Genomic DNA, 16,664 nt, shown 5'->3' on the forward strand with positions numbered 1-16,664 from the left:
GATCATTCTGGAGAAGGTCTTTCTGTATGTTATCTAAGGTGTGACACAGACTTGATGGCTTACAGTGCTATTGAACATCTATATGAAGTTGTTTGGGAGGTATTTCAGAGCTTTAGATAGGATGCCATCAGGATGCTGATGACACCCAGCTTTATACTCCAAGGAAGCAATCAGTTTCCTTGTATGTTGCTTAGTAAGTATCTGTGGGATGTGAGAGAATGAGCTGAAATTACGTCCAGACAAAGATTATATTGGTAATAACAAAGCTGGTCTGAGGGATGGAGGTGAAGCTTGTTCTGTATGGGGTACATCTACCCCTGAGAAAAAGCAGGTTCACAGTTTGGAAGTGCTTCTTGACCTCAACTGTCACTGTATTTCTAGGTGGCAGCTATATTGAGGAGTGCATTTGTAACTGCAACCCTTCTTGAGGCAGTCAGAATTAGTGATGGATACCCACACCTTGGTTATAACTATTCTTCAATACTGCAATGCACTTCACTTGGGGCTGCACTTGAAAAGTAGGTGCAGTTGGTGTAAAATGCAAGAGTTAAGTTGTTGACCAATACAAGGATCATATGATGACTGTACTGGATACAAGTTAAGATCTGAACAGATCAGCAGGATACATTTTTAAAAAGGTACAGCCATACATTCAGTTGTTGGATATGTAAGAAAGGACCTTCTCCTAGAAATTTTCCAGACCATGGAAGATTCTCCCCAAGAGCAGAGAGATTGAAGACACTAAAGAAAGAAGTGGGTTAGGCTTTCCAGATTTAAAGTTATATTTTGAGGCTTGTTGTCTGATATGAATGAAAGAGTGGGTGACTTTAAAAAAATTAGAGGTTTTTGGAACTAGAAGGACATGATTTAAGATTCAGATGGTATGGATATTTATGGTATGACAAAGCAAAAGTTAATATTGACTTTAAGAATCATTTTATTAGATGTGTCATACTGAGAGTTTGGAACAGATATAAGGTAAGATTGTCTTCAAAAATTCCCATGTGGTTGTCACTCCAATAAGCTTTTTATAGAAGAGAAATGACATTTAAGCAACCATGGTTAACATATGCAAATTTGCTATAGTTTTCTGATGGAGAGCCTAATCTGAAGAAGAGAGGAGAATTAGAATTGGAAGGCCATAATTGCCAATGGTTTACCTATGCACAAATGCTGGAAAGATTTAAATTGGATAAGAAAAGTTGTGAATTTACCCCAGAGAAAACAGAGTTTGAATATGCTTTATATGCCAATGATGAACATCTTATTGCTAAAATGTATAAACTTTTGTTAAAGATGAATTTGGAAGATGAATACGTTAAAGCCTGTATGTTTAAATGGGCAAAAACTTTTGGTTATTACATAATGCTGGACAAATGGGAAAATATGTGGAATAAAGGTTTGACGTTTACTCTTAATTATGACTTAAAAGAAAAATTTTATAAAATGATGTATTGTTGGTACTTGACACCAGATAAATGATCTAAGATGTATAAAGGAATGTCAAATGTATGTTGGAAATGTAACCAGTGTGAAGGTACTTTTTACCATTTATGGTAGACCCCAAAAAGCTAAAAAATATTGGGATATGATATATATTTTGATTCAAAAAACTTAAAAATGGACATACAACTGAAACCAGAGACCTTTCTTTTAGGTATGATGGACAAACAGATAGAAAGAAAATATGGAAGTTTGTTTCTTTATATGATAATGGCAGCGAGACTGTTACATGCACAAAACTGGAAGGATCTACAAATATCCACAGGTGAAGAATGGATATTGAAATTAGTGGAACTAGCGGAGATGGCAAAACTGACTACCCTGATCAAAGAAAGGACATTGTCCAGCTTTGTTTTTATGTGTAAACCACTCTTGGACTTTTTATTTGATACACAAAAAAATGAAATTTTGTCTTTGGGATTTGATGACTGATTTATTTTATAATTACAGAAATATCTTGTATAATTTTTAAAAATATATTTGCTAATATAGATTTATTTTGTAAAGTTCTTTTTAATGTTAGAGTAAAGGATAGTTTTTATTGTGTGATTTTTTAAGATATTGGAGTAAGAGGTGAATTTATTTTATATCTATACTTGTACCAAAGAAGGTCGGAAGTTACCTTTTTTTTCTGTACTTTTATTTTTTATTTTTTTATTTTGATGTTCTTGTATTTTACCGTTTTCTGAAATTTAATAACATTTTTATTCTGGAAGACTCTCCCCAAGGAGGTACATTGGGTCTCCACTCTCCTAATATTTAAAAAAAATGACAAAATTGTATCTTCCTTTACCAATGTTTTAGTTTTTGTTATAAGTAATTTTAATTTTAAATGCATTGATTTGGATTTTTATCTTTTATTTGTTGTTATAAATTGTCTTGAGTTTTAGAATAAACAGAAAGGTATATACCAGTAGCTTATAGGTATATACCAGTTATTTTCAGTAAAAATAAACTATAAAATAGGGTTTACAAACCAAAATGGGTAGCACATTAAAGGCTTTTTCCTACTGCTGAGTTAAATTGCAGTCTCCAGATCTTGAGTTAGCAGGAAATTATGCTAACATAAAATTTAACATCCCCACTGCTACTTCCTATCCCACGTTCATTGCCTTTGTTTGGGGATGCTTCTGAACAATGACATCCTGATTTTGCATATCTGTACATTAAGCAAAGTAATTAGTTTGATCCTCTGAATTTTTTTGTCCTCCCCTACTTCTGAGCATCATCAGCCAGCATGAAACAGCTACCAATCAGGAGGGGGTAAGTTTTGACGGGTGGCTTCCCCCACTCCTGCTTATGGACCATGAAACAAGAACTTGGGTCTTCTTGCAAAATTCACAAGTGTCCTGAACTGCTGTATGATGGGCTTGTGGAGGTGTGGAGCTTTGAAAGAGCCAAGTTTTGGGGTTCTGAAACAGCTCTTCAGCAGGTTTGTTTAGGTTAGGTGTTTGAAATCATTGTTTTTCCTGTTTTGAGAGCATGCTAGCCTTTGAAAACACAGCACCTCCTCAACTCTTTCTGTGGGGAAAGGAAAAAAAAAAAGAATGGTGGTAGAAAAGTGTCTGGGGCCCAGATGGAAGAAGACATACCTAGTCAGCCTGTAGTGGTTAATAGGCCCTGGGCTGATCCAATCCCATATGGTTCATCTTGCAGTGCCGCCAACAGTCTGAGCAATGAAGCCTGTCAGATTTAACGTACTTGGGAACTGCTACTGGGTACTCTTGGCCTGAGAGAAGAACACTGCTTTAACACCAGTACTGCAAAGAATGACTTAAGTCTGTCTCATGCATTGGCTGAGGACAAAATGAAGGTAGCATCACAGGGACATGGTATAGGAAAGATATTTCTAGGCTACGTTTGTACCTTGATTGAATATGTATGGGGAAAGGCCCTAAGCCAGAACCAGCCAACCCATATTAGGGTGCAGTACTAAGCACTTTATGAGATTCACCATGATCTGCCTGTGTTGAAAATGGGTGTTTCGCATAAGATATTTTTAAGTTTATAACCATAAAAAAGTGCTTTGTTTCTAAGTTATCAGCTGGAATTAGAATGCTGGGTACATAAAGCAGTAGTTTAAACCAAACATCTGCATCTAAAATGGGAATTGTCAGAATTTAAATTTCCCTAAACTTTTAATCCCAAATTATTTGGGGCTGTTACTCAAAGGTGTTCTGAAGCATATTACACAATATGCTTATGCATGGTTAATTCAACTATTATTAATTCACCGTACTTGATTTTCTGGGTTTTCATGATTTATTGAACTATAAACTAACTACACTGATTGGGTTTGTATAACACACTAAACACCATAGACTATAATTGGCATATTTGTGGTTCAAAGTGTTATGTGAATGCAGCCTGAATCAGGGTTCACAAATACTGCTAAATCATATGTTTTGTTAGCTTTGATTCTATGTCATATATAAACTCAGTCACTGAATGTAGATTCAGAGGCACTTTTCATTATTGTATATACTAGTTATGATTTAACTCAGCATTATATATATATATATATCATGACTGAACTTTGTCATTAACCACAGTGGAGGCTAAATCATGAATTTGGAATTGGGCTGCTGAACTGACAGAATTAGCCTGAAAGTCATTCATTTCCTATCTATGTAATACCTATTTGTAGTTTTCTAAACACCTTTTAAGAGTGACAATTTTAGGCACTGTTTTTTTAAACTAACCTGGTATTTTGGTTGAAAGATGGTTTTAAGAAATTTTAATGATTATCATACTTACATTCCACTTTAACTCATCTTGTACTTAATCTTCCCACTCTGTATATTTTCTATTGAAATTTTAATTGTATTTGTTTCATTCATTCATTCATTCATTCATTCATTCATTCATTCATACATTCATACATTCATAAGTTATTACAACAAGATGGTAATACTGTGATTAAATAAACAGAAAATAAATTGTTTGCTGCCAATGATTAAAACATGCACATTAAAAAAGAACTTTGACATATTTTATGCTATATGAAAACCTAGACTCCCACATTCTAGCTAGGTTTTTTTACTCCCACATTCTAGCTAGGCTCATACAACATGCTAAGTTATGATTATTTAATAATCTTTCATTATGTAGGCCACAATTTGCTGGGTCGACATTTTGTGTTAAATTAAAACCATTAAAATCATACTATAGTTTAATATGCTGTGCTAATCCAGCCATTAAATAAACAGGATTTCAACATGCTATTTCTCTCTTCCATCTACTTCCTTTTTTTAACCATCCTGTCAAATAATTTGTGGGAACTCAAATGCTTGCATACTATTTTGTGATCTTGAGTAGATCTAAGGAAAGTAGCCTTACTGTAGAATTTGAACTTCTTGAGCTAGGTAATGAAATTCAGTTAGACATTAAATTACCAGCATTATTGACAAGGGTTTGTATGACACACAGGGCTCAACTACGTTTTAGCCAAATGGAATGTGCAGAGCCAGCCCTTGTTGTTAGTTTATGGTTCAATGTGCCATGAAAATCCAGTAAACTCAGAAAATCATGCTTAAATATGGCATGGTTAAATTTGGCAGTGTATGTGTTATTTCTGTATAAATAGGGCAATTCAACAAATTCAACAAATAATAGGTTTAATGATACCCTGAACCAGATTTTACCCTAGTGAAGGGCATTATTTTAGTACACAGTTTTATATTCTATATATTCTATAGATATATATATATATATGTTTCACATGATGTATAACTATACCTGTAAGAGTGCACTCTATTTTAAAGGGTTAACTTACTTTATAAAGAGCACACCATTCCCCTACCCCATCTCCCTTAGAAGCAATTAGCCAGATGCCTGTAGCCATAAATTAATTCCGTACCAGGCTGGTGTTAGGCTGGTGTCTGGAGAAAGAGGTTTGAAATTCCAAAGGAGAGAGAAGAAGAAGAAAAAAGTTAAACTTAGATTCAACTTTCAGGGACCACCTCAACCCCTCCTTAGACCATCCCCAAAATCCCATGTATGGATATAGGGGAATGTATCACCTGCATACATTTATGGATGTCTATAAAACTCTGATGTTTGCTTTGTGAGGTGTGATTCCTTCAACATTCCTTTCTAACGGGTGTTGATTGGAGTCACCCAGCTGTGTCTTGATCAAAATACATCTGTTATCTTAAAAGAAGCCTCGTCTCAAGTCTTCTTATTTGGCTTTTATTGAAATTTGGGAATAAAAGGTGCCATACACTAGTATCCATCAATAGGGTTAATTTAGGGTTCAGTGTGGCATGCAATCTCTGAAGTGCTTATTTTTCCTGTAGTACTTTTTCTCCTTGCTTGTTCTTCAGCTTATTTTCTTTCCCCTGGGTCATCTCTCCTTTGCTGTGATCATAATAGACATATAATACTATTGAGGCATAACCATGTGAAAGGCAAACTGGGATTTGCTTCTCAGAGATATGGATTTGGGCCAAATGCATGGAGCAATTGTGAAGGTAGACTGAGAGTACAATAATTAATCATTTCAGAAACAAATAACACCCGGCCAAATCCCAGTTGCCTTCATGAATCTGCCAGTATTTCCATAAACATACAGACAGAAATTCAGTCAATAATGGAAAGATTATGAGGAAAAGTCTTGATACTAAAATGGCAGTAGAATAAAAAGATTTTGGAGTAACATTAAACAAGTTAGGAGGCCGAATAAGATATATAGCATATTCTTGGAGTGTTTACACAAAGATAAGATATACTCAGTGGTTCTTAGTTCCAAATAAGTATGCACAGGAGTTGAAATAACTAAAATTGTTGGAAGCAAGTTAAAAAGCCTTTCCTCTGATTCAGAAGGACCCTTCTAATGGATTGTGTTGCAAAACTAAGTCTCTGGAAATGAATTCTTTTTAAAACATTATACAGGATATTGTTACCTTGTTATCTTTTGTGGTTAATGTTTAACTGTATTTAATATAAATTTGAAAATCAGTACTGCAAAGTGCCAGTCACAGCAAAAATGAAAAAGAGATACATTAATCAATAACAAACAATTAATTTCAAAGTCCACCCAGACTATGCCAAGATGTGAAATATTGCCACGTTCCTAAATTCATGCATTGACACTAAGCAGTTATTTACTTAATTGTGGTTTACTGAATAAGCCACAACTGCACAACATGATAAATCACATTGTGTGTTAACTATGTTGTATAAACAGCCAAAATATAGGTCTATGGAATAAATATATAACCAGTGATTAGGATTATGCAAAACTCTGGTCCATTCCCAGAATGTTCCATTTCTCCCAATCCAGTATGGGCTAATCTGAACATTCTGGGGTGGTTTCTCCATTTCCAGAAGCAAATCTTCCAGAAGAACAGTTCATGGTAATCTGGATGTGGTTGTCCCCATCTCCTTATTCCACTCCAGAATGCTGAGGTAGGCCAGTTCTAATAGAAAAGTGATGCGTGAGGTACCACCAGAACATTGTGCAGACAGATCATACAGGTTTGAACAGAACTAATAATGGCTATCCAGTGTGGTGTATGGCAGTTACAGTACTGGACTAGGACTGGAGAGATCAACATTCATTCAGCCCCTAATTATGAAGTTCTCTGGGGTGTGATTCATAGCCATAATAATAAGCAATCTACCAGGCTACTTAGCAACACGAACATCATCAGCTTCCCACCCCACCCTTACATTCTGTGTGGTTGTCTAACCGTCAGCCACCGCTGCAATACTGTATTGAAATAATAGCTGCAAGTTATCAGATCTGATGATCCCAAAGAGAGGTGATTTCCCTACATTTGACGACTGGCAACTGAATGAGCTAGATTCATTTAAAGTCATTTATGGTTCATTATTTAGCATGTTGTAAAAACTCAGTTTAGAATAGCTGAACTCTACCATGATGTATATTTGATGAAAAGTCATCTCCAGTCATGAACCTGAGTTTGTGCACACAGCACACGTCTCTGTGCATAACTGCCTCATGTTAAAACACTTAAGTAGATACTTTTTAAAGTAAAAATTGACTGAGCAAACATTTTTATAAAATTAGTGATTACATTCACACATCATGCTAACTGATGGCTAACCTAACCACTCTGTACTCAATTTAATTGGCTGTGTTCATGCAACATACTTAACTGCAAAGCCCACAGGCTGGGTTTGTGTAACATACTAGGCTAAAATGTGATTACAGTTAGCTAATTTGTGATACCTTTGTTGTTCAAAGTCACTCTTCTAAAATTAACCTGCATTCTCAACATTGTTATAAAAAAAAGTGCCCATTTTATATACTCCCCAAAGCCGATAAAGTAAACGGATTTTTTCTTCAATAAATTGCGCAGCCGGGGCCTAGCGAAATTGATTTCTGCTGCCGGCAACTTTGCAAAATAAGGGAAATACGGCGCTCTGAAAGCCCACGTGGCTTGGAATATCATGAAGACTGAGGAATGCTCGGTTAAATTTCAAACCCGGAAACGGAAACATTAAAGTCAGAGGCAAGGGTTTTTTTATTTTCTTTTGAACTCCAGCAAAGGACTAGAGAATTTGGACAAGCCTTGTGCGGTGAGTGAGCTGAAGTGACTTTCCCGAGGCTAATCTCCTTTGTCTTGATTTGCGTCAGTTCGGTTTGTGCAGAGTCAGGGGGTGGGGTGAAATGTATGGCTGAACTGGCCGGTATGTCAGCCTCTTTCACTCTCTCTCCTTTTCTTTTCCTCTAAAAGATCGGCGCTACGGAATCCAGATAACTGGGAAAGAATTAAACGCAGCGGGGCTATTAAGAGAGTATTAGGAAATTAATCACAACGCGTGAATTTATGTACTCCAAACTGCAGATTTAGTCGCAAGCCTTAGTGGGAGTTTGTTCCAAGTAATGTGTGTAAGTTGTACTGCTATCTATATTTTCTTGGACACCATTTAGCCGATAAGATTTATTTCTGAGACAATATATCACATCTCTGCTGCAGCAGGAACAGCTATGGTAGGCTAATGACCTCGTTCCCAGGAATATAAAAAGCCTTGAATATACTTAATACCGATCACAATCAGATCGATTGTTCTCCTTTCATAGTTTGTCTCTATGCTGATGTATGTTATGTTTTACTGGCCATTTCCCTGTATGAAAATAAAGCAGGGACTTCTGCTTTTATAACAGCCGTGTAGAATTTCAGCATATGCAGCCTACCTATTCTCTGGAGTCTGCAAACAACCAACCACGCTCAGAGAGCACCAAGGACTCCACAGTTCAACCCAGAGCTACATACATTCTCTTCTGCTGGAACTACATATTCTCTTTCACTAGGGCTAATATATATGGCCTGCAAAAAACTAGATGATCACCAGATAGCAAATTTTTGTATTCTGTTGCAATCAGGTAGGGATTTTTGCAGTCTCAACTTCTACCTGAAGTTTAAGAAGTGCTTGGCTGTATCTGCCTGAAATCAGTTAGCTCAAGACATCTGCTGGCCAGACTGAAGGAAAGGATTTGATTACATGCCATCAAGTTGGTGTCCACTCTTAGTGACCACATAGATATACTTTTTCCATGACAATCTGTCCCTAACTTGGTCTTTCAGGTCTTCCAATGGTACACCCATTGCTGCTGCAACTGAGTTCATCTACCTTGTTGCTGATCATCCTCTTTTCTTTCCTTTCATCTTTCCCAGCCTTAGAACCTTCTTTAGAGAGCTAGGCCTTTGCATACTGTGTCCAAAGCAGGATAATTTGAGCCTGGTCATTTGTGCCCTAATGAGAACTCTGGGTTGATTTGTTTGATGATCTGGTTTTTTGTTTTTTGTTTTGGTTTCTTGGCTGTCCACGGTATTTTCAGGAGTCTTCCCCAACACCAAAGTTCAAAAGCTGCAATACTCTTCCTATCCTACTTCTTCAAAGTCCAGTGTACACTTCCAGATGAAAGGATAGTGGTCTTTTATCTTGATATCAAAGCTAATTGGACAAGCAGTACAATCTTATTTAACAGTGGCAATGAAACAATTTTCTCTTGCTTGAAGGCAGTAGGATACATTAGGGAGATTATATGGTAGATATGTGACCTGACATAGTGTGTCACAGTGTGCCTTCAGCTTTGGTTTGTTGCATTTCAGTGCCTGCTGATTGAGGTTGCTGCCTTTTTTTGGTCTAATGATGAAAAGGATCCTGCCTAAAATGCATGCATCGGTAGCTGTATCTCTTTGAAGAAGACAAACATAATGCTGAAATAGGCATAGAATTTCTTTTTTTAAGTATTGAAAATTATTATTATTATTATATTTTTATCCTGTCTTTTTTTTTTTTTGGTCAACTCAAGGTGGTAAATATACATAACGCTGCCTCCTATTTTCCCCACAATAACCCTGTGAGGTGGGTTGGGCTGAGAGAGAGTAACTGGCCCAAAGCCACCCAGCTGGCTTTCATGGCTAAGGGAGGCCTAGAACTCACAGTCTGCTGGTTTCTAGGCCAGCACCTTAACCACTACACCAAACTGGCTCTCAGATATTATTATTAATATTATTAATATTAGTATTGCAGTTGCTGGGATTTTCTACATTATAAAATCAGGATGTAAACTTCAGTATAACTGGACAGCAATCACACATTCCTCATGTGTTGACTGTACTTGTAACAAATCCTGTCTTTGTAGGTAATGTAAATATCCTGTAGTCAGATGTGTGAAGTATTTGCACTTTTAAAAATTCAAGTGCTGAGAGGTTTTGCAGGTTTTTTTTTTCTGAGCAAGCTTTACTAGTTGCATTACTGAAATGGTTATATTTTTCAATTAAAAGAATCTTTAAAAATGTCAGATGGAATATAACGATTGGTCAACACCAAGGGCAGTGTTGTTGGTGCCTGGATGTGATGCACTGGAGGCCTAGGTCTTAATATTGCAATATTATTATGCAAACATGGCCATAATGTGGTTTGCTTGTTTAGCTTAGTGTGTTATGTCAAGAGACATATTGTGGTTTGTTAATCATGGTTTTATAATTTCACATGTATGAACACGCCCGGTAAGTCTATGGTCCACCTTTTCCAAATCAGTTATTATATCTACTTGAGAACACTCATTCTTCAACAGATTTAAACTGAATATAACTTCAACTAGTGTGGCTCCATGATGTGGGATTCAGATTAGTTCCTGGACATTTAAGTTTAATATCTAAGACTGGCCTGATTTACCTATAACCCTAAAGTATAAGGTGGCTAGTTTGCTTTTGATTTATCATGCAAACCCAATAATTACAGTTAGTTTCATGTGGGAACCAGGTCACAATGGCATTTTAGTAAGCTGTGGTTGTACACAATTCAGTTATCAAAACAACAACGCAGCAAAAATCAAAACAAAGTACAGTGGTACCTCTAGTTACGAACTTAATCCGTTCCGTGACTCTGGTTGCAACTCGAGTTGGTCTCAAGTCGAGGTAAAGTTTCCCATAAGGTTCAATGTAAATATGGTTAATCCGTTCTGCCCTCCGAATTTGGTCGCACCACGAGGCAAATTTCCCCATAAGGTTCTATGTAAATACGGCTAATCTGCCCTCCGAATTTGGTCGCACCCCGAGGTAAATTTCCCCCATAAGGTTCAATGTAAATACGGCTAAACAGTTCTGAAACATATGCATTTTATTTTTAAACCTCAAAAACATGAAAAAAAGTACAGTACAGCACAGTATGAAGAGGGAGAATGGAGTGGGGAGGCAGTTATTGTTTGAAGGGAGAGTCCCCCTCCAAAGGGACATCAGGGAGATCTCCTTCAGGGGTTTTGTCTCTTCTTTGCCTCTTAGCTGCAGGCTCAGTTCTGGGGAAAAACCTGTCTAAAGTCAGTTGCCAGCCTGCTCTGCATTTTCTTTGGAGCCATGCTGACAAGCACACCAAAAACCTTCCAAACACCACAAAACACACCACAAACCTCACCGAACGTCTCCTTGCTACCGTGATCTCGCCCACAGGAAGCCGCGACCGCGTGGCAGCAGGGCAAATGGCCGCGGATCCGGTTCGTAACTCAAGGCGGAGTTTGCAAGTAGAGGTAAATTTTTGGGGCCGGAGCTGGTCGTATCTCGAAAAATTCGTAAGGAGGGGCATTCGTAACTAGAGGTACCACTGTAATTTATATTTTATATGTAAAAATGTATCTTGAAGTAAAATTGTTCTTGGAATGAATAAGATAGATTTTGGAATAGACAGTATGAAGGATCATTTAAGAAAGTGCAGCCCTACATCGAAGTCAATGTATAGTGTTGCCATAACCTATCAAAACTAATAACAGCCCAGTATGTTGTGTTTGTTCTGTATTCTAAATATTGTAGCCGTACATTATTGTAGGAATGTTCAGAATCCATTGTAGTGGAATGAGAAAATATTTGCACTTTTGTCAGGAAACAAGGGTGAAATGTTGGTCCTTTTGATCAAGTTACTGATTATGTGAGATAATTTACCTCTCAGTGAAAGTGTTTAAGATTAATGTGTATTTTATCTAAATTAAACAACTAGATTAAATATACTGAAGTACATACTTCTAAATCATATGGGAGCTAATTATAGCTTCTCAGTTGCAAATCTGTGGCATGGTTCATGTATAATATTTAGATTTAATGGCCATGTTTACCTGATATGCTTAGAGCTCAGTTAGGAATATGCATATGGTGCCATTTTCACATATACAGACGCCTACTTGTGGCTCTTTAATGGAAGTTTGGGGCTTACTTTGTTGGTCAAACCTAACAAGATTGCCATCTTTAATTCCTTTAACCTGAATACTGACCTTAGGTTGGTTGGTAGTTAAAAATCCAAGTTAATGCAATGTGTGTGAGGTGGGGGCTGAGATAAAAAGAACACTCCATGTGTGTCTGCTGAGGTTTCTTCCTCAGCATGTGAACTATTCCATAAATAGTTCTATGGAAAAATTTTATAGCTGATCCTAGCAAAAACTGAGAAAGTTGCAAAGTCTAGAGCTCTTGAAGCATAATTTCCTCTTATGATTAAGCCTGTAGAATAACTTTTAGATCACACTACAGGATGTTCCTCTTGGCAAACAAACAAATTTTGAAATTGTTGTCCTATCAAAAAAGGGCTAATCTGTAGATTAATAAATGAGAGTAAAGAGGATGACCTTGACAGAGAGATCCATTACCAAAGAAGGAGGAACAAAACATGGCTTGAACCCAAAACAAGAAGGTATGCATAAACGTCTCAGACACGCCCTTAATTCACATGAGTATAAGGAAGGGAGGAGGTAAAGCATAATCAGTTGGGCCGTAATAACAGAATCTTGCACATCTTAATAAAAGTAGTTTTAGACCTCCATGGAGTTTGTTTCTTGGTCTGGTTTATATTGTGAGGCTGACATAATCATTACTTATAAAGCCTTCTACAGTGCAGTATTGGGATATTTATTTATATTTCAAATTTGGTCACTAGGAAGTGACTCTGGGCAGTTTACAGTAAAAACAAAAATATTAATTAAAATACAATAAAAATACAATAACAAGCATATTCATACATAATAATATCTTCCAAGGTGCTGCTGATAGATATAGTGGACTAATAATGTAATTCTATGTATGTCTTCTAAGAAATAAGCTGAATTGCTTTTAGTGAGGCTTACTGCTCCATGTAAATATTCATAGGTCTTTAAGTTGTGTGTAGAGGCAAAAAGGACTTACAGCCATTGCACATAATGAATACTAGAATCCAATGCTGAGGGCCATTTATATTGTTGTGTTTTATCTTTTCCAATCACAGAAATAGTAAGAGCACTAAGACCTGTAGCTAGTAGTTATCTTGCATATAATAATGTTTTTTCATGACTAATATTCGGTCAGTGAGAAAAGGAAAAACCTGATACACCGGTATGAAACTGGAGGTCTTAATAGACTTCAATGTTTTCATTTCTCACCTGGAGATAAGTTCTTAGCTAACCTAGCAGTTCTGTAAGGCATTATTTAAAGAAAGCCTTTTTGTTAATTCAAGATTAACATAACTATACAGCTATATCAGAATGTACTTGGCAGAAAAGTTAAATAAGCTTATATATATTTTAAGATGTGGAATTGGTCAGAATTTGAGAATGAGTATCTGGCATTCTATAAGATTTGCTGTAAAATTGGGATTTCACTATTATTCTACCACATATGAGATTACTTGGTTGATATGTTTCCGTATGTTCAGAAAATGACTGATACAATCATGTCAGTGGCAAACTTCATGTACAGGCCTGTTTGCTGGATCCTGCACAGATTTCCTCACCAAAATACTGTAGGCCTGTATTATTTTCAAATTAGATTTCAAGATGTGTGGTAGGGGAGGACAACAGCTGACTGTAGGACAATGAGCTTAACTTCTTATGCCCGACTTTTCTAAATTAAAGCTTCCTTCCTTCCTCCCTCCCTCCCTCCCTTGTTTTCATAAATGAAGGGAACTGCTTAAGTTGTCTTCATGATTTAAACATAGCATGATCTGTCCAGGCCCAGTGCTTCCCCTCTTAGATTAGATTTATGGAAGTTTCATAAATGTCCTTCATTCTAATAATGTATAATGATTGCCAGCTAATTAGGAAAATAAGCACTGCGTGCTGTCATTTCTTATAACAGCAATTTGATTAGTAGATGAATATTTTAATAGCAGGAATATAAAGATTAGCGGGTGATAATATTAGGCAGTCATTGATAGCTTTGGAGCAGGGCCTGATAAGAAAAGTTGGGAATTGAAGGGGACCTTTTTAGGTATGCCAGCCCTTCAAGGCAGACCAGGTCTGCCGCAAGAAATACTAAAATACTAGAACTCTATTGATATAGGCTGTAATAACAATCTTGGAAGCCTGACAGTGTTTTTCCTTCTGTCCCTCTTATATCAAAGAGAGTCAAGATGAGACAATCTTGAGTTCCTTTCTTATGATGTCCTGTTTTCACAGGCTAAACTTATGTTTTACTAATGGTTGGTATTTATTTTTTTCAAGGACTCCTCCATATTCCTCTACAGGTTAAAATCTGATCTCCAAGTCACCTAATTTTTTTTAAAATGTCCAGTTGCCTGTTGCATTTTAGGAAGCTGAGATTGCTTTTCTTATTATAATGTGACGTGCAGGTCTGTGTGTTTCATTAGTGGAAAATGTGAAATGTGTGGTTTCTCAGTCATTTGGTCTAGTGGCAAGCAGCTGTTAAAGCCTTATTTTAGTGGTGTTGCAATTATCCATGTTCCCCAGTTGGATGGTTTCAAAAAACGTCATTGGGATAGGGAGTTGGATTCTCTCAGAATTCACCTCCGATAATGCACGCTAGGAAGGTTGCTTTTATTTTATTTCCTGGGGTCCATGGGGTAGGGGTCTTGATGTCCAAAGACTCTAGCTTTCACTGGACTGGGATGAGAAAGGATGCTTGTAGTTGTGATTACTTCCTCACAGAGAGACTTTAGTAGTACTCATAGGCGTTCCCTCATCTTCATATTTGAAAGGGAGATATTCTAAGATGTTCTGTTTCGGAGACTGATGAATTAATTCTGCATCATTTCTGTATTTTTGGCAATTTAGAAAAAAAGAGGTTTCATAGATCTTTATCCAAGGAGTTTATATAGTTTAAATTTAGACATAGGGAAATGATTTAGAGAAAGGATGAGGGAAGTAAAGCAGGGGTAAACAAGATCCTTTTGTACCAATAAAATTGCTTCAATCATAATTTCTGGAGCCAAACCTTATGTTACGCCCTCAGAATTTTCAGTTTGTTCCTGGAAGAATAACTGGTTGTGGAGAAGTATTACAGTACTGTATTGTTGATCATAATCTTTTTGTGTTCAGGGAGCAATTCAGAAGGTTGTGTTGGAACTCACATGAAGAATTAATTAACCTATAGAGTGCCTGTAGAGTGCCATATTACCTTGAATCTAGAGGTGTGCACAAAAAAAACCTGTGTTCCTAGTTTGAAACTAAATATCCCTGTTCAAAACAAACAAATTATATTTGGCAGTTTTTCTGCACAGTTCAAGAACCAGACAAAGCAACACAATTTTTGCATTTGGTGATCTGAAAACTCAATATCGTATCAATACACATTCACTTAACAGGTGTAGCAATGCTCGTTTACTGGTTAGTCATTGAGCAACAGTGTTTTCTGTTTCCTGCCTTGCTGTGAAAATGGCAAAGCAAGGCAAGGGTGTTGGCCAGCAAATATAAAATATAGCCCTATTCAGGTTGAAAAGGTTTTTTCCCTCTTTGTAGGCTTAAAAAGTAATAGAATGTGGCTCTAAACAATAAAATGTGCGTACATGTGCAGGTAGTCCCCAGTTCAAGAATGAGTTCTGTTCCCAAGGTCTTTCATTAAGTTGAATTTGTATGTAAACCAGAACAGTATTATTATATAATACTGTATAAGTAGTATTGTATAATTAATTTGAACCATTGTGTATTTAACTCGAATCATTGTGTATTTAATTCGAATTTTGCTGCAGTAGGCTCCGTTCTTAACTATGGGTTGTCTGTAAACCAGGTGTTCTTAACCTGGGTCTTACCTGTAAACAAAAATGCATTTGCATTGAAATTATGTAACACAAACAACCTCTCACGACATAATTTCTTGAGCTATATCAAGAGACATTTTTTGCATTTACAGTACTACTCTCTTGGCCTTGTTTCTCACAACAAGGTATCTTTGTTCAGGTAGGCACTGAAGCTGTTGGATTGGTTGTTTTAGTAGACTATTCCCTTATTTTGTAATATTTCAATATGTTACTTTTCTCCATTTTATTTAGATATTATTTTTATGCTTTTTGTGGTTCTTTTAAAATTGTTATCCTTGATAGGGTGTAAAATGACAGAGCACGCTGAATGTTAACTAAAATATTGATGTAATGTAACACTTAATCCAATTATTATTCTCTTAAATTCAGTGGCATTATTATCAGCATTAAAAATGCAGTCAAATCTACAGGGTTTTCTGTTTTGTGCTATTAAACATATTGGTATATAAAATAATAATACCTTTGCATTTTGTTTAGGTAAAGATGCCTTTTGAGTGCAGCTATGTTTTGCTTCACACTGGACAGAGGATGCCTTTAGTTGGATTAGGCACTTGGAAGAGTGATGCTGGACAAGTAAGTAGTTCACTATTAAGTTGGGGAGCTTAAAAATCTGTACTTAAAGTATTTAAGATCTGTATTCAGACACAGATTCTGTGTGTGGATAGAAAGGTAACTTT

At 36.5% G+C, this 16,664-nt stretch overlaps 1 protein-coding gene across 4 annotated transcripts in view; it reads left to right on the plus strand.

Moving 5' to 3' along the window:
- Positions 1–7,896: 7,896 nt before the first annotated feature.
- AKR1A1 (aldo-keto reductase family 1 member A1) overlaps positions 7,897–16,664 on the plus strand; it is a 34,276-nt gene continuing 25,508 nt past the window's right edge. Inside the window, exons 1-3 of one of the 4 annotated variants that reach the window (XM_088154554.1) lie at positions 7,959–8,049; positions 11,430–11,506; positions 16,465–16,560. In XM_088154554.1, the coding sequence (XP_088010680.1) occupies positions 11,459–11,506; positions 16,465–16,560 (144 nt within the window). In that variant the 5' untranslated portion in view covers positions 7,959–8,049; positions 11,430–11,458. Of the gene's footprint in view, positions 8,050–8,207; positions 8,363–11,429; positions 11,507–11,533; positions 11,575–16,464; positions 16,561–16,664 lie in introns of those variants that run through there. The other 3 variants (XM_088154556.1, XM_088154555.1, XM_088154557.1) reach the window with 3 other exon arrangements.

This window comes from Python bivittatus, unplaced genomic scaffold (genome assembly GCF_059951505.1).
Source record: "Python bivittatus isolate LINGU-HERP-01145 unplaced genomic scaffold, Pbiv_v1 ctg000700_np1212, whole genome shotgun sequence".
In the NCBI taxonomy this organism is placed as follows: Eukaryota; Metazoa; Chordata; class Lepidosauria; order Squamata; family Pythonidae; genus Python; species Python bivittatus.